Source organism: Cottoperca gobio, chromosome 9 (assembly GCF_900634415.1).
Source record: "Cottoperca gobio chromosome 9, fCotGob3.1, whole genome shotgun sequence".
NCBI lineage: Eukaryota > Metazoa > Chordata > Actinopteri > Perciformes > Bovichtidae > Cottoperca > Cottoperca gobio.
Genome location: NC_041363.1, coordinates 11,816,925 through 11,831,389, shown reverse-complemented (window position 1 = coordinate 11,831,389; position 14,465 = coordinate 11,816,925). Strand labels below are relative to the sequence as shown.

Here is a 14,465-nt window from a genome sequence, read left to right as displayed (position 1 = left end):
TCCCTCTGTTACGCTGTTTGCTGCTTTCCCTGTCTCTCTCTGTTTGTCTCTCTCTCTCGGTTTGTCTCTCTTTACATACCTGATGTCACTTCTTTGTATGTGGGTTGCCAGTCGATGGCAGCTGGCTGGACTTTCATTCACGCAGTGGTCATTCTCCGGCAGATAATCGGACATTAAGAGAATCTGTCTTACCGTGTCACACTGAATGACTTCCAAATCGGTACAGCTGTCACATCCAGAATCGCTGGCCAAGAGGGAATTCTCAGAAGCACTCAGAGGTTTGTTGCAGCATCAGTTGCAACCTGCATTCAAACTGTTGCCACACTGTTGAACCATGCTTCAAGTAGATTCTGAAGGCTGTTGTGACCTTCCCCTCTAAAGCCTGGCTCTAACTTCTAGAGGCTTTTCTCTCGGCCTTTCAACGATAACCTAGTTTTATCCCAGTCTTTCCCAAGAGTGCAGTTATTTTCAGCAGAACGTGGCTTTCTGCTCCGATTTTGTCAATGTGTTCCTCTGTGTAGAGCAAATGAACATGAACAATGTATAGAAGACAATGTTACATTAATTTAACCAGAACACCTCCCAGGCTCTTAGTGAGCACCGGCTCCAGGTTGCGAAGTTATACAAGCTGCATCTTTTGTTCTGGGAATGCATCAGCGAGTCTTCTTCAGTTGTGGGGGAAAGCACTCATTAGGTGGTGGCCCAGAGCCCTTGACGACACCAGGAGCAGTCTCCCCAAAGCTGGCCTTTGTTCGCTGGATGAATGACGCAGTGGGAAAGAGTAATTAGTGTGATTAGACAGAATGGCCGGGTGTCAGCCCAGAGCAAGGTCCAGTTGTTGCCATAGGTCAGAAAAGAGTGAAGATTGGGGTTATGCAATGCTGTGTAGTCACATTTGGACAGCCAAATGCAGGCAGTGCCAGCACAGTGTTTTTCACATATACAGTACAATACAGTCTCATCAGCATGGTGAATAAGATCCGTAACAACTAGGGCTGCACAATCCTTGTCTTTTTCTAATCGTCATCGGGATGTCAACTTTATTGCATATTTTCCTCGTATCGTGCAGCCCCCTCTGCTTTCACCCGCCGTATCTGAATACAGACTTTTAAATCTTTGTTGTTGAATTATTAACAGGTGTGGAGAAAAACTTGATCTAGGGCTCTGCCTATTGCTATTGTCTTTTCTTGACAAGGACTGAAACCTTTGACCTTAACCCTTTTACAAATATTCAGTAATGTGCTTCATCACTCATTTTGACAGAAGAGATCTTTCATATCTTCCTTTCCTTGTGCAACCTTAGCTGACAGTGCCTCCAGTCATGATCTTGTTTTGTACTTGCTTGGCTTTGGATTTGTTCTCCTCTTAGCGGTCAAGAGAAGACTTCTGCAACTCACGCCACCCACAAGTTGGTTATGTATAGCCCACACCTACCCCTATCTGCCCACTGGTTTGAAAACAATGCTTTGTATAATTCTTAGGCTGCTATTTGTGAAACCTCGTGCACAGGGAGCTTTTTCAATGTTATGTAATGCTCCCCACTCAACTGTAATCCCTCTTACGCTGAGTGAGCCCCCCATGTGATGGTGCTGAAGGGTTGAGAGAGACACAGGGTGGCTGTTATACGGCTACTACTGGCTCTACGGGTGCTCTCCGTAGACTCCGGTCAGACACACACACACACACACACACACACACACACACACACACACACACACACACACACACACACACACACACACACACTGAGCTGTGGCCTGTGTATAAGAAGAGAAGTTTATCCTGGAAAATCCCTTACTTGGATCTGAGACGCTGGATGGAGGCACAACGCTGATGCTCGTCCTTGGTGCCAGGGCTCGGACTAGACATACAGTAACTACACTGAGCATTATATGTCCTGAATGGCATGCCGACTCTCCTCTTCATCTGCGTGTGAGCCACGAGAGTAAATCTTTGTCCTCGGCTTCTGACATTGTGCTTCGGCTGCGTGCTGTTATCTTTTGCTCGTGATTTAATGTTTTTCGTTGCTGATTTTTGCTTTTGAATGATGGATGTTGATGAAGACCTGTTTGAAGAACCATTAACTTATTTTTGGAGATCCAGGAATCAGATCAAACATTACTGACCGGATGCTTCTATTTATTTTCCAATATATTCACAGCTTACGTACCTCATGCTTTTATTTGTTTTTCCGCCCACAGGAAGCGTCAATGTGGACTTCAGCTGGTGATTTGACAAGTCGCCTATAGGAGCCTCCCAGAGTCTCTCCTGTCCCCTCTCCCCTTCCCTTCCCTCTGTCCCTCCCTCCCCCTTTCCCTTGTCAATCTTCTCCCCGATCCTTCTTTCCCCCCCCTCCAAGATTCACCATGCTTATCAAGGAGTACCGCATCCCCATGCCCATGAGTGTGGAGGAGTACCGCATCGCCCAGCTCTATATGATCCAGGTGAGGTCACAACCATATATATCCCACCAAATTCTTACCCACACATACCTGGTCGAAAACAGCAAAGTGGTGGAGAAACCAGGAGACAAAAACATGCATTCAGAGAGGAGAAAAATAACGCGGAGTGTGAACGCAGCATGCCAATTATGAAATGAGTGGTCACACGGTCTTACGTCAGTGAAGTAATGGAACAAAGAGAGCTTGTGTGCTGATAGATTAACCAATTTAAACTCTCTGAAGCTGGCTGTTTCCAGCCGTCATAGACTGCATGTTTCTTTAGGAGCAGGGTGGGGGTACTCTGTTTTCACTGCAAACTTGGTGCACACACGTACTACTGGACAATGGAGATGGACCTACTGCTTCGTCTGTGACGGACAGTTTCATTTGTCTAACCAGGGGCCTTAGACGGAGACTGAGAGTCTCTGTAAGAGCTTTAGGGTCTACAGCTCCAAGCATGAAGGGGTGATTTATACAGCTTTAGTTATCCTGTGTGGCAACATATTTTCTCATCATATGACATGTGTAAGTGAAGGAGGATTTATTTAATCCAGTGGTACTGCCAGGTGCACTGTGAGCACAGCAGTAGATGGGAGACGCATGGAGAGCAATCCCATTGACTTGGACTGTGGTAAAACTATTGTTTCGACATGTTTTTGACACTTTTGGTCATTGGGTGCATTTTGCTGTTCAAACATACCCTCCACTCAAAAATGTGGATTTCTTACTTTTATGTCAGCCTAAAATGTCTAACCTTGACCATACTGACTTGTTTCTGTGCAAAGTTTGTCACTAGAGAGTTGTTTATACATTCCTCTACTGCAGGGGTCGGGAACCTTTTTGGCTGGGAGAGCCATAAAAGCCAAATATTTTTAAATGTATTTCCTTGAGAGCCATATAGTTAATAAAATTGAGTTTTAAGTATATCACGTCTCCGAGTACTAAAAGTGCTATCAGTGTTTCCCCTACCATTGTCTGTGCACGGGTGTCAAACTCAAGGCCATAACTGGCCCGCCGGTTTTGGTAATTAAATCAAGGCATGGCACAACCACGGGAAAATACAGTTTGCAGTTGACGTGGAAACAGCACATGTGAAATGTGGAGCTGATTGACCTCCAGTGTAACGACACACTCAAGGCAAAGTGTGACTCTGTGGGCGCTGCAGTTTTCAAGCTTCACCCCCGAAACGATGCCTTAATTTTGGCCCTCTCTGTGATTGAGTTTGACACCCCTGGTCTACTGCTTGCTTTGCGCAGTTTCTCCTCAGGTGTTTTGCGAAGGGCAGGGCTCCGCCCCCTACACACACACACACACACTCACACACACACACACACACACACACACGCACGTGCGTACACAGTTACAGTCAGAGACAGAGTGGAGGAAAGTAGAGGGGAGAACTAAAACAAAATCCGCTGCTAAATGTTTTACTTTAAAATGACACAGTATAATGATTTATTACTTGTTAATCATGTTAAAAAATGTCAGCTCAAAATTGTCTGCGAGCCATATCGCGTCATAGAAAGAGCCTTATATGGCTTGTGAGCCATAGGTTCCTGACCCCTGCTCTACTGAATAGGCACATCTCTAAAACTGAGATTCAAATGTCACAAATTCAAAACAGCCAATTGCTGTCTAATACGCAAATCCGGAAACATATCGACCAAAGAAACCCGATACCTCCGGCACAGAGTGGACTTGTCAGTACAGAGGGCGAGAGTTTCGACATGGTAGAGTGTGCTGTTATGGATGTAAACCGGCTTTCTTCTGCATCTATCTGTGCTAGGTTGTACACTGCTCAACCTAGCAGGGGTGGGCAGGGGGTGGAGAAAGGCCAGATCCAGAATTTGTCAATGAGGGGGGAGAGAGTAGATGTGATGCACCCCCTTTTCTTTTTTACTTTTTAGGTTGGAAAACAAAATATTAATCATGGCAAAGTATATCTATATTTCTATCGTTTCAGGCACATGCTAAACTTGCCACTAAACATTCAGCAGATGTGCTAGGATTTGAGTTGCATGGTTATGTAATGTGTATCAAGTGGTTTTATGTTTGTTGAAGACCAGGTTGAAGCATTTTGCCTGTTTGATCAGGTTGAGGCTGGGTTCAGTGTGTCTTTCTTCTTCAGTGATCCTATATTGTTATGGTTATGTCAATGAAGGCGTGCTTTCATCAGGAAAAAAGATTTAGGAGAGGTGTGTGAAATATATAGTGCAGTGGCGCAAGTAAAATCAGCAGCTAAATCTGGTAAACATGTGATGGGTTTACATGAACTCTCCTTAAGAGCCAACACAACGCAAAATATGGACTCTTTAGTATTTTTATCTTTAGTAAGTGTTACCGAGCTTGTACTCTTCACATTTATTTGAGATGGGGGCTGATACATGGGATGTGCTCTGCTTTACTGCTGTCCTCATTTGAGAAGTTAAACATTTAGGCATAAGGAAACCACCGCATGCCTTCGAGCAGTTGACATTTACACAGAGAGGCGTCTCCTACAACTGTTAATCTTACACCCAAATTAATTTGTGTATATGTTGACAAATTGGTCTGAAATAAATATCCACCCACTGGTGTAACAATACTACAACACAAGCTACAGTTTTCTCCACCTGTATTTCCAGCCTCTCCCCTTTCTGTGAAACAGTTTGTCAGAAAGTGTTGCTGTCATCATCTGAATATTAACATAACATATCATTATAAAGGCATTTTTTGTCCTGTCTGCACAAATGGAAATAATATTATATTATTACAAAATATTGTTCTCTAAAAGAATATCAGACTTTTCAGCTTGTCTGTTGTTCTTCTCCATCCCCTCCCCCCCCCCCCCGGTGTACCTAACAGACAGGTAATCCGGTTGATCTGTATATGGTAGGGGAAATGACTCAGCAGTCATGCCCCGAAGCAAGCAGACGTTTCAAGACGGCGTAACCTGCTCCAAACTTCTACACACTTGATCATTTATTTCAGACAGGATATTGTGCAAAGACATTACACACATGAAGCAGCAGGTGTCTTAAGTCTATAAAAAGAAGTGGTTCATATTAGCATTCTTTAGGATGTAAAGAAATGATAGGAAGGAATAGAGGAATTGTTTTATTAGTGACCCATAGTTACCTTTCCCCCTGACCTCACCCTCTCTACACAGCCTTGTTGCTGCGAGGTTTCTGTCACTATGGCAACCATGACATCAGCAGCGTGCCGGTGGTCAGGTTTTGTTCGAGAGAGGGAGTGAATGAAAAGAGGAAATGAAGGATAAAAAGAGAGGTTGAGAAGGAGAGAGGGGGTGGAAGTAAAATAGAGAGAAAGTGAGAGAGAGCTGTATTCTGAGCAGAGAGGATTTTGCTGGCGTCTGTGGATACCTTCGCTTCATAGCTGTATGTTACCAGGGCAACTGCAGCATGTCGGCCTGCCTGCCTGCGATCCATCCCTGGTGTATCGATTTCATAGATGAAGTCAGGGCCTTAGGACAGCCTGGCCATATCTGCACCTCAGCCTGCAATGCCCCACCCCATCTCTCCCCTCACTTCCTTTCCTTTGCCCTTACCACGTCGCCTTCTTAGTTGAGAGCTAATTGTAAATTCATTATCACCACATAGGGATTTGCAGTAATGCACGAAGCAAACGCAGAATGTATGAGGAATTAAATATGAGAAGATGTCACTGTGTCTAATTCATCCATCCATCATGTTCTGACTAAGCAACTGTATCTGTGGAGTGAAGTGAAAAGAAGCTCAAAAAGGAAACGCTCCTCTCTAACTTGACGACAAGAGGGGGAAAAAACCAGGATGTGACTCCCATCCTGTCGGCGTAGTCGGATCTTAACACATGCAGTATGCTTTAATGGCGATAGCTGTTATTAGTAAAGGTTTGATGGCTGTTTAAAGAAAGGTGGGCAGAAGAGTGGTCTGTGGCAACGGTTTTAAGGCAGGAGTCAAAGTCACAACACAGCAGCACTTTGTCTTTGAGTCAAAAAGGATCTTACAATAGAACGGTGTAGATGAGAGACCCCCTCCCTCCCCTGTGGAGACGGCCAACACACTTCCAGAGACTCTTGAAAACAATTTCTTAATTAACTGTTTTCATTAAGAATCTAACATTACATTTAGTGATCATTTAAGCCCCGGACAATGTTTTGTAATCTTTCTCCCTCTGAACTGGAGAGAATCATCCGTCGCTCCGGGAGGGAGAAGGAGTGACACTGCGTTTGGCAGGCTGCTGTCACCTGTCAGCAGAAACCAATTAAATAGACAGTCACCAACAAATCACAATGAAACTTATTTTTTTTCCTTTTACCTAGACTGCTGACATCCAGACATAATTTGGCTCTGTCTGTATAAAAAGGAAAAACGATTACATTTGGAAAAAGCAATGTCTTTCCAAATGTAATGATACTCACAATAACGCGCTGACCTTATTGTGATCAGTCTAATTAAAAGCTGATGGTGCTGTGTGAGTGGAACAATATCTATTTATTGTGTTTTAGGTGTTCTCCTTTACACAACTTGCTTAGAGTTTTTAATCTGTGTACACTCATCTTTTTTGTTTTTCTACAGCTGTATACATTTTCATAGTGTTTTTATGCACACAGTACACTGTAAACTTGACCTTTTTACGTAAACTGTGTTTCATCGTTTGGGTTCTGTCTCGTGTTCTGGCTGCGTGTACGGCCAGTTGAACGGTGCTGTGGCGTCTGTGCTGTGTCTTCGGAGCAGAGTCTGGGCTGTTGAGAGCAGAGCGGGTGGCTAATGAATGACCTGTCAGAGGTAATGAGGTCCGGAGCGCTGGAAGCTTCATGGCTTCCTCCTCCCCACTCCACTGACTCACTGCCTCGCCTCCATCGCCTCTCCCCACTGGATTGACTGGAGAAATCTGTCTCCCTATTACTCCAGCATTGCACTAAATACTGTGTTCATACTTTGTGTTTGTGGAAAGACTGAACAACGGCTGATAAGAGAAATGGGAAGGATGAAACCTCAGCAATCTCTGACATTTATGGTCCTTGCTCTTTGCTCCCTGTGTTTTTAATATTGTCAGCACTTGGACTATGCTCTGCTGTCCACGTTTCCTTTTTTACTGATTTCACAACAATCACAAATCTTCCTTTTGCCATGCCACACATTCCTGTCTTTGAAGCTTTGATTTACCTATCTGCAAGTCTCCTTAACTGCATCCGCAGGCTCCACCCAGCCTCTCTTCCTGTCTGCACCTTGAATGTAAATATGGGAAAGGTGTGGCTCCACAAGCTGGTTTTGGGCTTCCTGGTTTGCAATTCAGATCTGCCAGAGCTTTCAGGAAGCCATTTGTTTCGAAGCTTGTCATCTTGTGTCAGATCTTAATTTGCAAAAGGCACCATGTCCATTAATTAGTTTGTTTCAGTTCCTTCTGAAACTCAGATCAAAGGTAGATTTATATTCATATTTTTGAAGGTATAACATGGAACTAAATGGCTAGAAAAAAATGGCTAGACCTATATTATATATTTTGTTGAGTTGTGTACTTACATTATTCCAAAGGTTTCCAAACATTTTCAAACCTAGAGAAATCTGTAATATTAATCAGTTAATGTTTCATTTAATTTGGCCGCCCTTTGTGCAGGTGTCAGCGTTGTGGTTGTCTGCCATAAGCTGTCATAAACTGATTTTTAACCGGATGAAATATTTTAGTCATCAAATGTCTGGATATTAATATATCAGAAAAACAAGCTCCAGGTAAAAACCTCCTGAACGATGACCCATGAAGGAATCTTAACCATGAGAAGCTGACTGCAATGACAAACTCCCATGATCCCACACCACTTCACGACACCACCAAACTCTGTCTTTTGTTATTGTTTTGATTGAGGGACCTAGTGAAAGAAAAATCACATATTGTGCGTATAAATGTAACACTCCCTTTACACTGTGCTTGCATGCAAACTTGAACAACTTGCCAACTAATTTCTTCATTTCATGATGCTTCTTACAGAAAAAGAGCAGAGAAGAGAGCTGTGGTGAAGGCAGCGGGGTGGAGATCCTAGAGAATAAACCCTACACAGATGGACCGGGTGGGACGGGCCAGTACACCCACAAGGTCTACCACATTGGCATGCACATTCCCAGCTGGTTTCGCTCCATCTTGCCCAAAGCAGCACTGAGGGTTGAAGAGGAGTCCTGGAACGCCTACCCTTACACCCGCACCAGGTGAATATTTTCAGGAACCTCCACACACCCCTTCAGAGCAGGAGTGAGAGTGCATTAGACTCTGCCAAGGCTGCACAAAACTCTCAATTTGATATTTTAATAATAGAAATTGAAGAAGTGCATAACTGCTGCAGCTGGAAAGGAATACTTCACCCACAGAATTACCATATGTATATCAATGTACTTTATTTGTCCCCTTGGGGACATTCAGATGTTATTATCTTCATTAACACACACACACACACACACACACACACACACACACACACACACACACACACACACACACAGGCCTATGCATCAATGTTGAGAGATGACAGAATGATGGGTCGACACAGCACTGCGCCCCGAGCAGTTAGCTGTTTGGTGCCTTGCTCAAGGGTACCTCAGGAGGTGAACTGGCACCTCTCCAGTTCCCAAGCCAAGTCCCTGTGGACCTTGAATTCTTGAAGAAAACATTTCTCGCATGCCTCCATGGTGAACGGATAATCAAAAAATGGAGATGTCTTGATGAATTGAAGTAAATGGGGGGCCTGCGTTGAACAACAGCATAACTATATTAAAACATAGTTTTGCTGTTGTTAATCGCAGCCACCATTTACTTCAATGCATCAAGGCTTTTCTCTGTCGAAAGTGGAAATGTGTGTGAAAAACAACGTTCACTTGAAGATTTCAAGGTAACACGGGGTGAGTAATTGATTTAATTGATATACAAATGGTCAGTTTGTGGGTGAAGTATTCCTTTTAAAGACCACAATCAATCCCCACCTGTTTAGGGGAAATAATTCTGCCCTGCTTAAATTCAGTATGATACATATAAAATGCTGTGAGTGGTGAGTGTGAGGAGGCATAGGCAAGTTCTGCTGTAGCTGCTGTCCATCAGTGAAAGCCAAGAGAAAATAAAGTCCTCGGAGCAAGTTGTCAGAATATTACCGAGCAGACCTTCAGATCGGCATGTGGCCAGCATCGCTTACAGGCTGTTAGAAGTTGATGGCCTCTCATTCTCAGGACGTCAGTGTGTTTGTCTGTGTGGGGCCTGACACACACAGAGACCTGAAGGTGCTGAACAGAGATGCGCCCTTGACTATACTGTCAGGATATTGATAGACTGCAAGTGCCTGTTGACACATCTCTTCAAACAATGACAGCTTTGCTGCAAGACGCCTCGGATGCAACAGATGGGCATGGCTCACACATTTCCTACCCTCAGCAGTGAGAGGGTGTTGTCACCCGTAATAAATCAGTTCTGATCTTTAGCCATTGAGTTGAGAAGTAAGTGTCTTAATGAAGGTAGATGTCGACCCATAATGCAATCTTGCTTTATTGGGACATTTGTTCTGCTATGTGTTACTTAATTCTGTTTCCTCTTCTCCTTCAGATACACCTGCCCCTTTGTTGAGAAATTCTCCATTGACATTGAGACCTACTACAAACCCGACACGGGCAACCAAGTCGATGTCTTTAACATGTCTGCAGTAGAGAAGAGACAGAGGACTATTGGTGAGACAATTTGGTATTGATCCTGAACCATTCCGACGACATAAACATATTCATTGATGTGTATCGTGCTACTTTAACTGTCAAAGTCCACAGCATAGCAAGCTCATTATACATGATGTGAAGCTCTATTAGAGAACCAACAAAGCAAGTAATGACCTTTCTTGCAATAGTTAGTTAAGGTGACAGGTTACTATTTGTAGGTTTTGTCAGATGGTGTCTTTATATTAAGTCCTCTTGTGTCTCAAACATCAGGAGCAGGTGAGGCCTACTTGTGGCAATGTAGTGTTACTGCATATGTTCTTTTCTGTTTGACAGCACTAGTGGTGCCTTTTCCCCAGATTGCTTGGCCTCCAGTATTTCTGCTGGCAGCTTTCTCGAGAATCACTCATCCAAAACTTCACACTCAACACGGCACTTCCTTTGGTCCTCAGCAATACACCCAAGTGTGAAGTCGATGCAATGAATGGTTGTCGAGAAACTCAAAGGACAGGCATAGATTAGATTTAGATTAGTAAGTGTATTTCATTTCGAACATACCAACAGAGACTCATTTTATTTAGATGACCGTTGAATGTAAAGCTGCTCAGAAATGAATGGTTTTAGTGCATGCAGTGATCCAGTTACAACATTGATTGTAATAATTTTAATGAATGACTGAAATGCAGTTTTTAAAAGAATTTCAAGCCTTTGAAGTTCATAAAAGCTCTACTACCCCATCTTCTTGGGTACTTTGTACTTATGTATGATTTTAAAAGACACAGAATATGTAGCATAATCCAATACATTCAATATACCTGGCTCCATTAGTCATTGCTTTCTGGATTTGAACTCTCTCTGGCAGACCCAATCGACATAGTAACAGATCCCATCGCTCCTCATGAGTACAAAGCAGAGGAGGACACACGGCTCTACAAGTCAAACAAGACCCAGAGGGGGCCTCTGCAGGACGACTGGATAGAAGACTACAACAATAACCCAGGGAAGACCCCCATCATGTGTGCCTACAAACTCTGTAAGGTGGAGTTTCGCTACTGGGGCATGCAGTCAAAGATTGAACGCTTCATCCATGATGTTGGTGAGTATGCAGTAGGGCTGCACAATTAACCAAATATTCATTTCGATCACGATTTTGGCTTCCCACAATTAAATAAACATGATCGACTGGCACATTGATGTTTAAAATGCTTCACTCATTGATAACTCTGCATATCAACAAAGGTTCTGGTACCATTTTATATATGTTTTGCTCCTTGAATAAGGACCAGCCTTCTTTTGATGTAAATATTTGTACTTTAGCAAGAATGTAGCACAACATGGAAGTGAGCAGTGCTCAGTTTATTTAAATGTGAAAGTGTAATACTAATATTTTGTCCTAGAAATCATTGAGTAATTGTGATCTCAATATTGATTAAATAAAATTGTGATGATCCTTTTGGCCATAATCGTGCAGCCCTAGTATGCAGTCACAGATGTTACAGTCTTTTAATTAATGTAGTAGTTTTTTACTAACAGCACATCTAAATGTAGAAACCTTATGATTATTACAGGTAGGTGTGTAACATTTTCCATTGTTTCTCCCTAGGACTGAGAAAGGTGATGGTGCGTGCCCACCGGCAGGCCTGGTGCTGGCAGGACGAATGGTACGGTCTGACAATGGAGGACATCCGGCAGCTGGAACTGGAAACCCAGCTGGCATTGGCCACGAAGATGGCCCAGTTTAGTCAGGCAGAGGAGGCCATAGAGGCCAACGGAGGTGCTCCGTCTCCGGACAAAGACCAGGAGGCTAAAGAGGCGATCAGCTCCATTGAAGCTGAGGAGGTGGTCGTCAGCTCAGGAGGAGAGACTCTGCAGCCACGAGGTGTACTCACCAAGCAGTGGTCCACTTCATCCAGATCCTCCCGCTCATCCAAGAGAGGAGGTGAGGAGCACGCCATTTTCTTTTCTCACTTCTGTGTGTGTGAGACTGCACTCTGCTGAGCCATACTCCTTCCTTCACACATTATCACATCTATAATTACACCTCATCTCACCTTTAAAAGGTTGAGGGACACTAACAACAAAGATTTTTAAGTCCACACTGGCAGCTAGTATGTGAAGAATTCAACGAGGTCAAGCGTCACGCTCGTGTAACGTAGCACTTTGCTTTTTCCGTTTGTATGAATTTTTTATGTGTCACTTTTCTGTGTATTAAATGGCGAGTTCTCCCAAAATTAGTCTTTTGAAAGTTTTGAGTTGATTTTAAGAACTTGACATTAAGAACTGCTGCTGGTTGAATATGTGTGTTACACGTGATTCCTATGACGACATATTCTGCCTCAAAACTCTGCAGCTCCACAAGTACTGTAATGGCTATATTAAAAAACATTCTACCACCGTCTACCCACATAAATTGCAGTTGACCACAGCTACAGTTCTTAGTGACGAAGCAAACTTAAAACTCTTACAGCCCCCTTTTTAGGTGTTTGACACTCAAAAGATCTGACTCCATAAGAAAAGTGAATTGACATCCCTGGGGCTAATCGGTTCATCTTTTCTCATCTTTATGGGGCTGCAGTTGAAATAGGTGGGTGTGGTGTGACACCCATGCTCTCTGCTAGATGAGTTTGGCTGAGGACACAGGCCAGGTGTCTCACCGTGATGTCCAGAGTGACAGCAGATATTGTTTAAAGATGCACACAGCCAAGTAGAAAATACCATGCCAATCTTATAAATTCACTTTATTTTCTAAACTCTTTACCTTTACAATAGACAACTACATTGTTTGTGTGTTTTGTGGTGAAAGTTGCTCCCAAGCTGAATGAATCGGTCTACTGAAGAGCTCTGAGCCTGAATTGTTGTTAGTAAAATCAAACACCATGGGACTCTGGGGCAGCTTCTTAGTATGCAGACTCTGCTTTTGTGACACGCTTTGCTTTTCTGATGTTAATTAGAATGTTTTTACTCAACTTGACTATTTTTACTCGCGCCTCCACATTTGCTGTACTATCCAACTTACCTCCCCTCACCCCAACAACTCAGCAGATCTCACCGGGGTTATTTTTAGTAGCAGCTTTGACATCACAAACCCCAACTCCAGTGTCACCTCTACCTCAAGGCAGTGCTCATTGTAGCTGCCGCCTGCACCCTGACTCTCATCCAGCTTGCCTTGTTTCACCCCTGTGGTTCTCTCCTGGCTATATTTAGCAGCAGTGCTGACGTTACAGACCAGAGGAGGCTGACGCTCTTCGCAGTGACCCTCCTCTCCACCACTGCTGTTTCCTCAGCTACAGCTGTGCCCCCCTTTCACCAGCCTTCCTCTTAGAGCGACGCCCCCTTCTCTCCCTCCACACTAATTATATATGAGACATAGACTGAAGACACATGATAGACATGGCCTGCTTTTAGTATTGCCATTTTCCTCGATTGCCATTTGGTAGTAGTAGGGGTGTTTGTAGCTTGTCTGTGTTACATTGGGCCTCACTTTTCACACGCCCCCCTGACCACCAAGCAGTCCGTCTGTGATGGACTAATGCACCACTGAGACTGTTGCATGTTTATATAACACTGTGTGTGTGTGTGTGTGTGTGTGTGTGTGTGTGTGTGTGTGTGTGTGTGTGTGTGTGTGTGTGTGTGTGTGTGTGTGTGTGTGTGTGTGTGTGTGGGCCGGGGGAGATTTTGCAATATTTCTTTGTCGTAGTGTGTGTGTGTGCGTGTGTGTGTGTGTCTTTGAGTGAGTGTGTTAAAAAGGGAAAGAGAGAGAAGCTGAAACACATGTCCCAAAATAACAGCGCTTTTTTTTTGTTTTTCAGTGAGCCCATCACGTCACAGCATCTCAGAGTGGAGGATGCAGAGCATAGCGCGAGATTCCGAAGACAGCTCGGATGAGGAGTTCTTCGACGCTCATGGTAACCACAGTTTTGATTTTAAATTGGGGTCGATGGTTAGATTAATAGTGTTTTGTTCATTGTTTTCAGTTTTCCAAGAAACGGCTTGTTCTCCTATCCCCTGACTCTGCATGCATCTCTTTAACCACAGATCAGTTCTTAAGCTTCCCAGATACCCAGCATGCTTTGGGGCTGCAGTTGAAATAGGTGGGTGTGGTGTGACACCCATGCTCTCTGCTGGATGAGTTTTGCCGAGGACACAGGCCAGGTGTCTCACCCTGACGTCCAGTTTCAGAAATCACAATCGTCTTTGTCCCCCTCTCCTCCATTATCATACACACACACTCCAATTCCTCCATTATCGTACACACACACACACACACACACACACACACACACACACACACACACACACACGACCTCCCCCAAATATTCCCCAGTGTTTGTATGGTGAAATAGTTTCATAATGTTTAGTCATG

The 14,465-nt window shown here is 43.8% G+C and overlaps 1 protein-coding gene across 4 annotated transcripts in view; it reads left to right on the top strand.

Moving 5' to 3' along the window:
- Positions 1-14,465, top strand: part of LOC115013690 (membrane-associated phosphatidylinositol transfer protein 2-like) — a 48,623-nt gene that overhangs the window by 14,964 nt on the left and 19,194 nt on the right. For all 4 annotated transcript variants that reach the window (XM_029440148.1, XM_029440147.1, XM_029440146.1 and 1 more), the window contains exons 2-7: positions 2,202-2,444; positions 8,409-8,623; positions 10,002-10,123; positions 10,965-11,198; positions 11,706-12,041; positions 13,912-14,007. In XM_029440148.1, coding sequence (XP_029296008.1) covers positions 2,367-2,444; positions 8,409-8,623; positions 10,002-10,123; positions 10,965-11,198; positions 11,706-12,041; positions 13,912-14,007 — 1,081 coding nt within the window. In that variant the 5' untranslated portion in view covers positions 2,202-2,366. The remainder of the gene's footprint in view (positions 1-2,201; positions 2,445-8,408; positions 8,624-10,001; positions 10,124-10,964; positions 11,199-11,705; positions 12,042-13,911; positions 14,008-14,465) is intronic.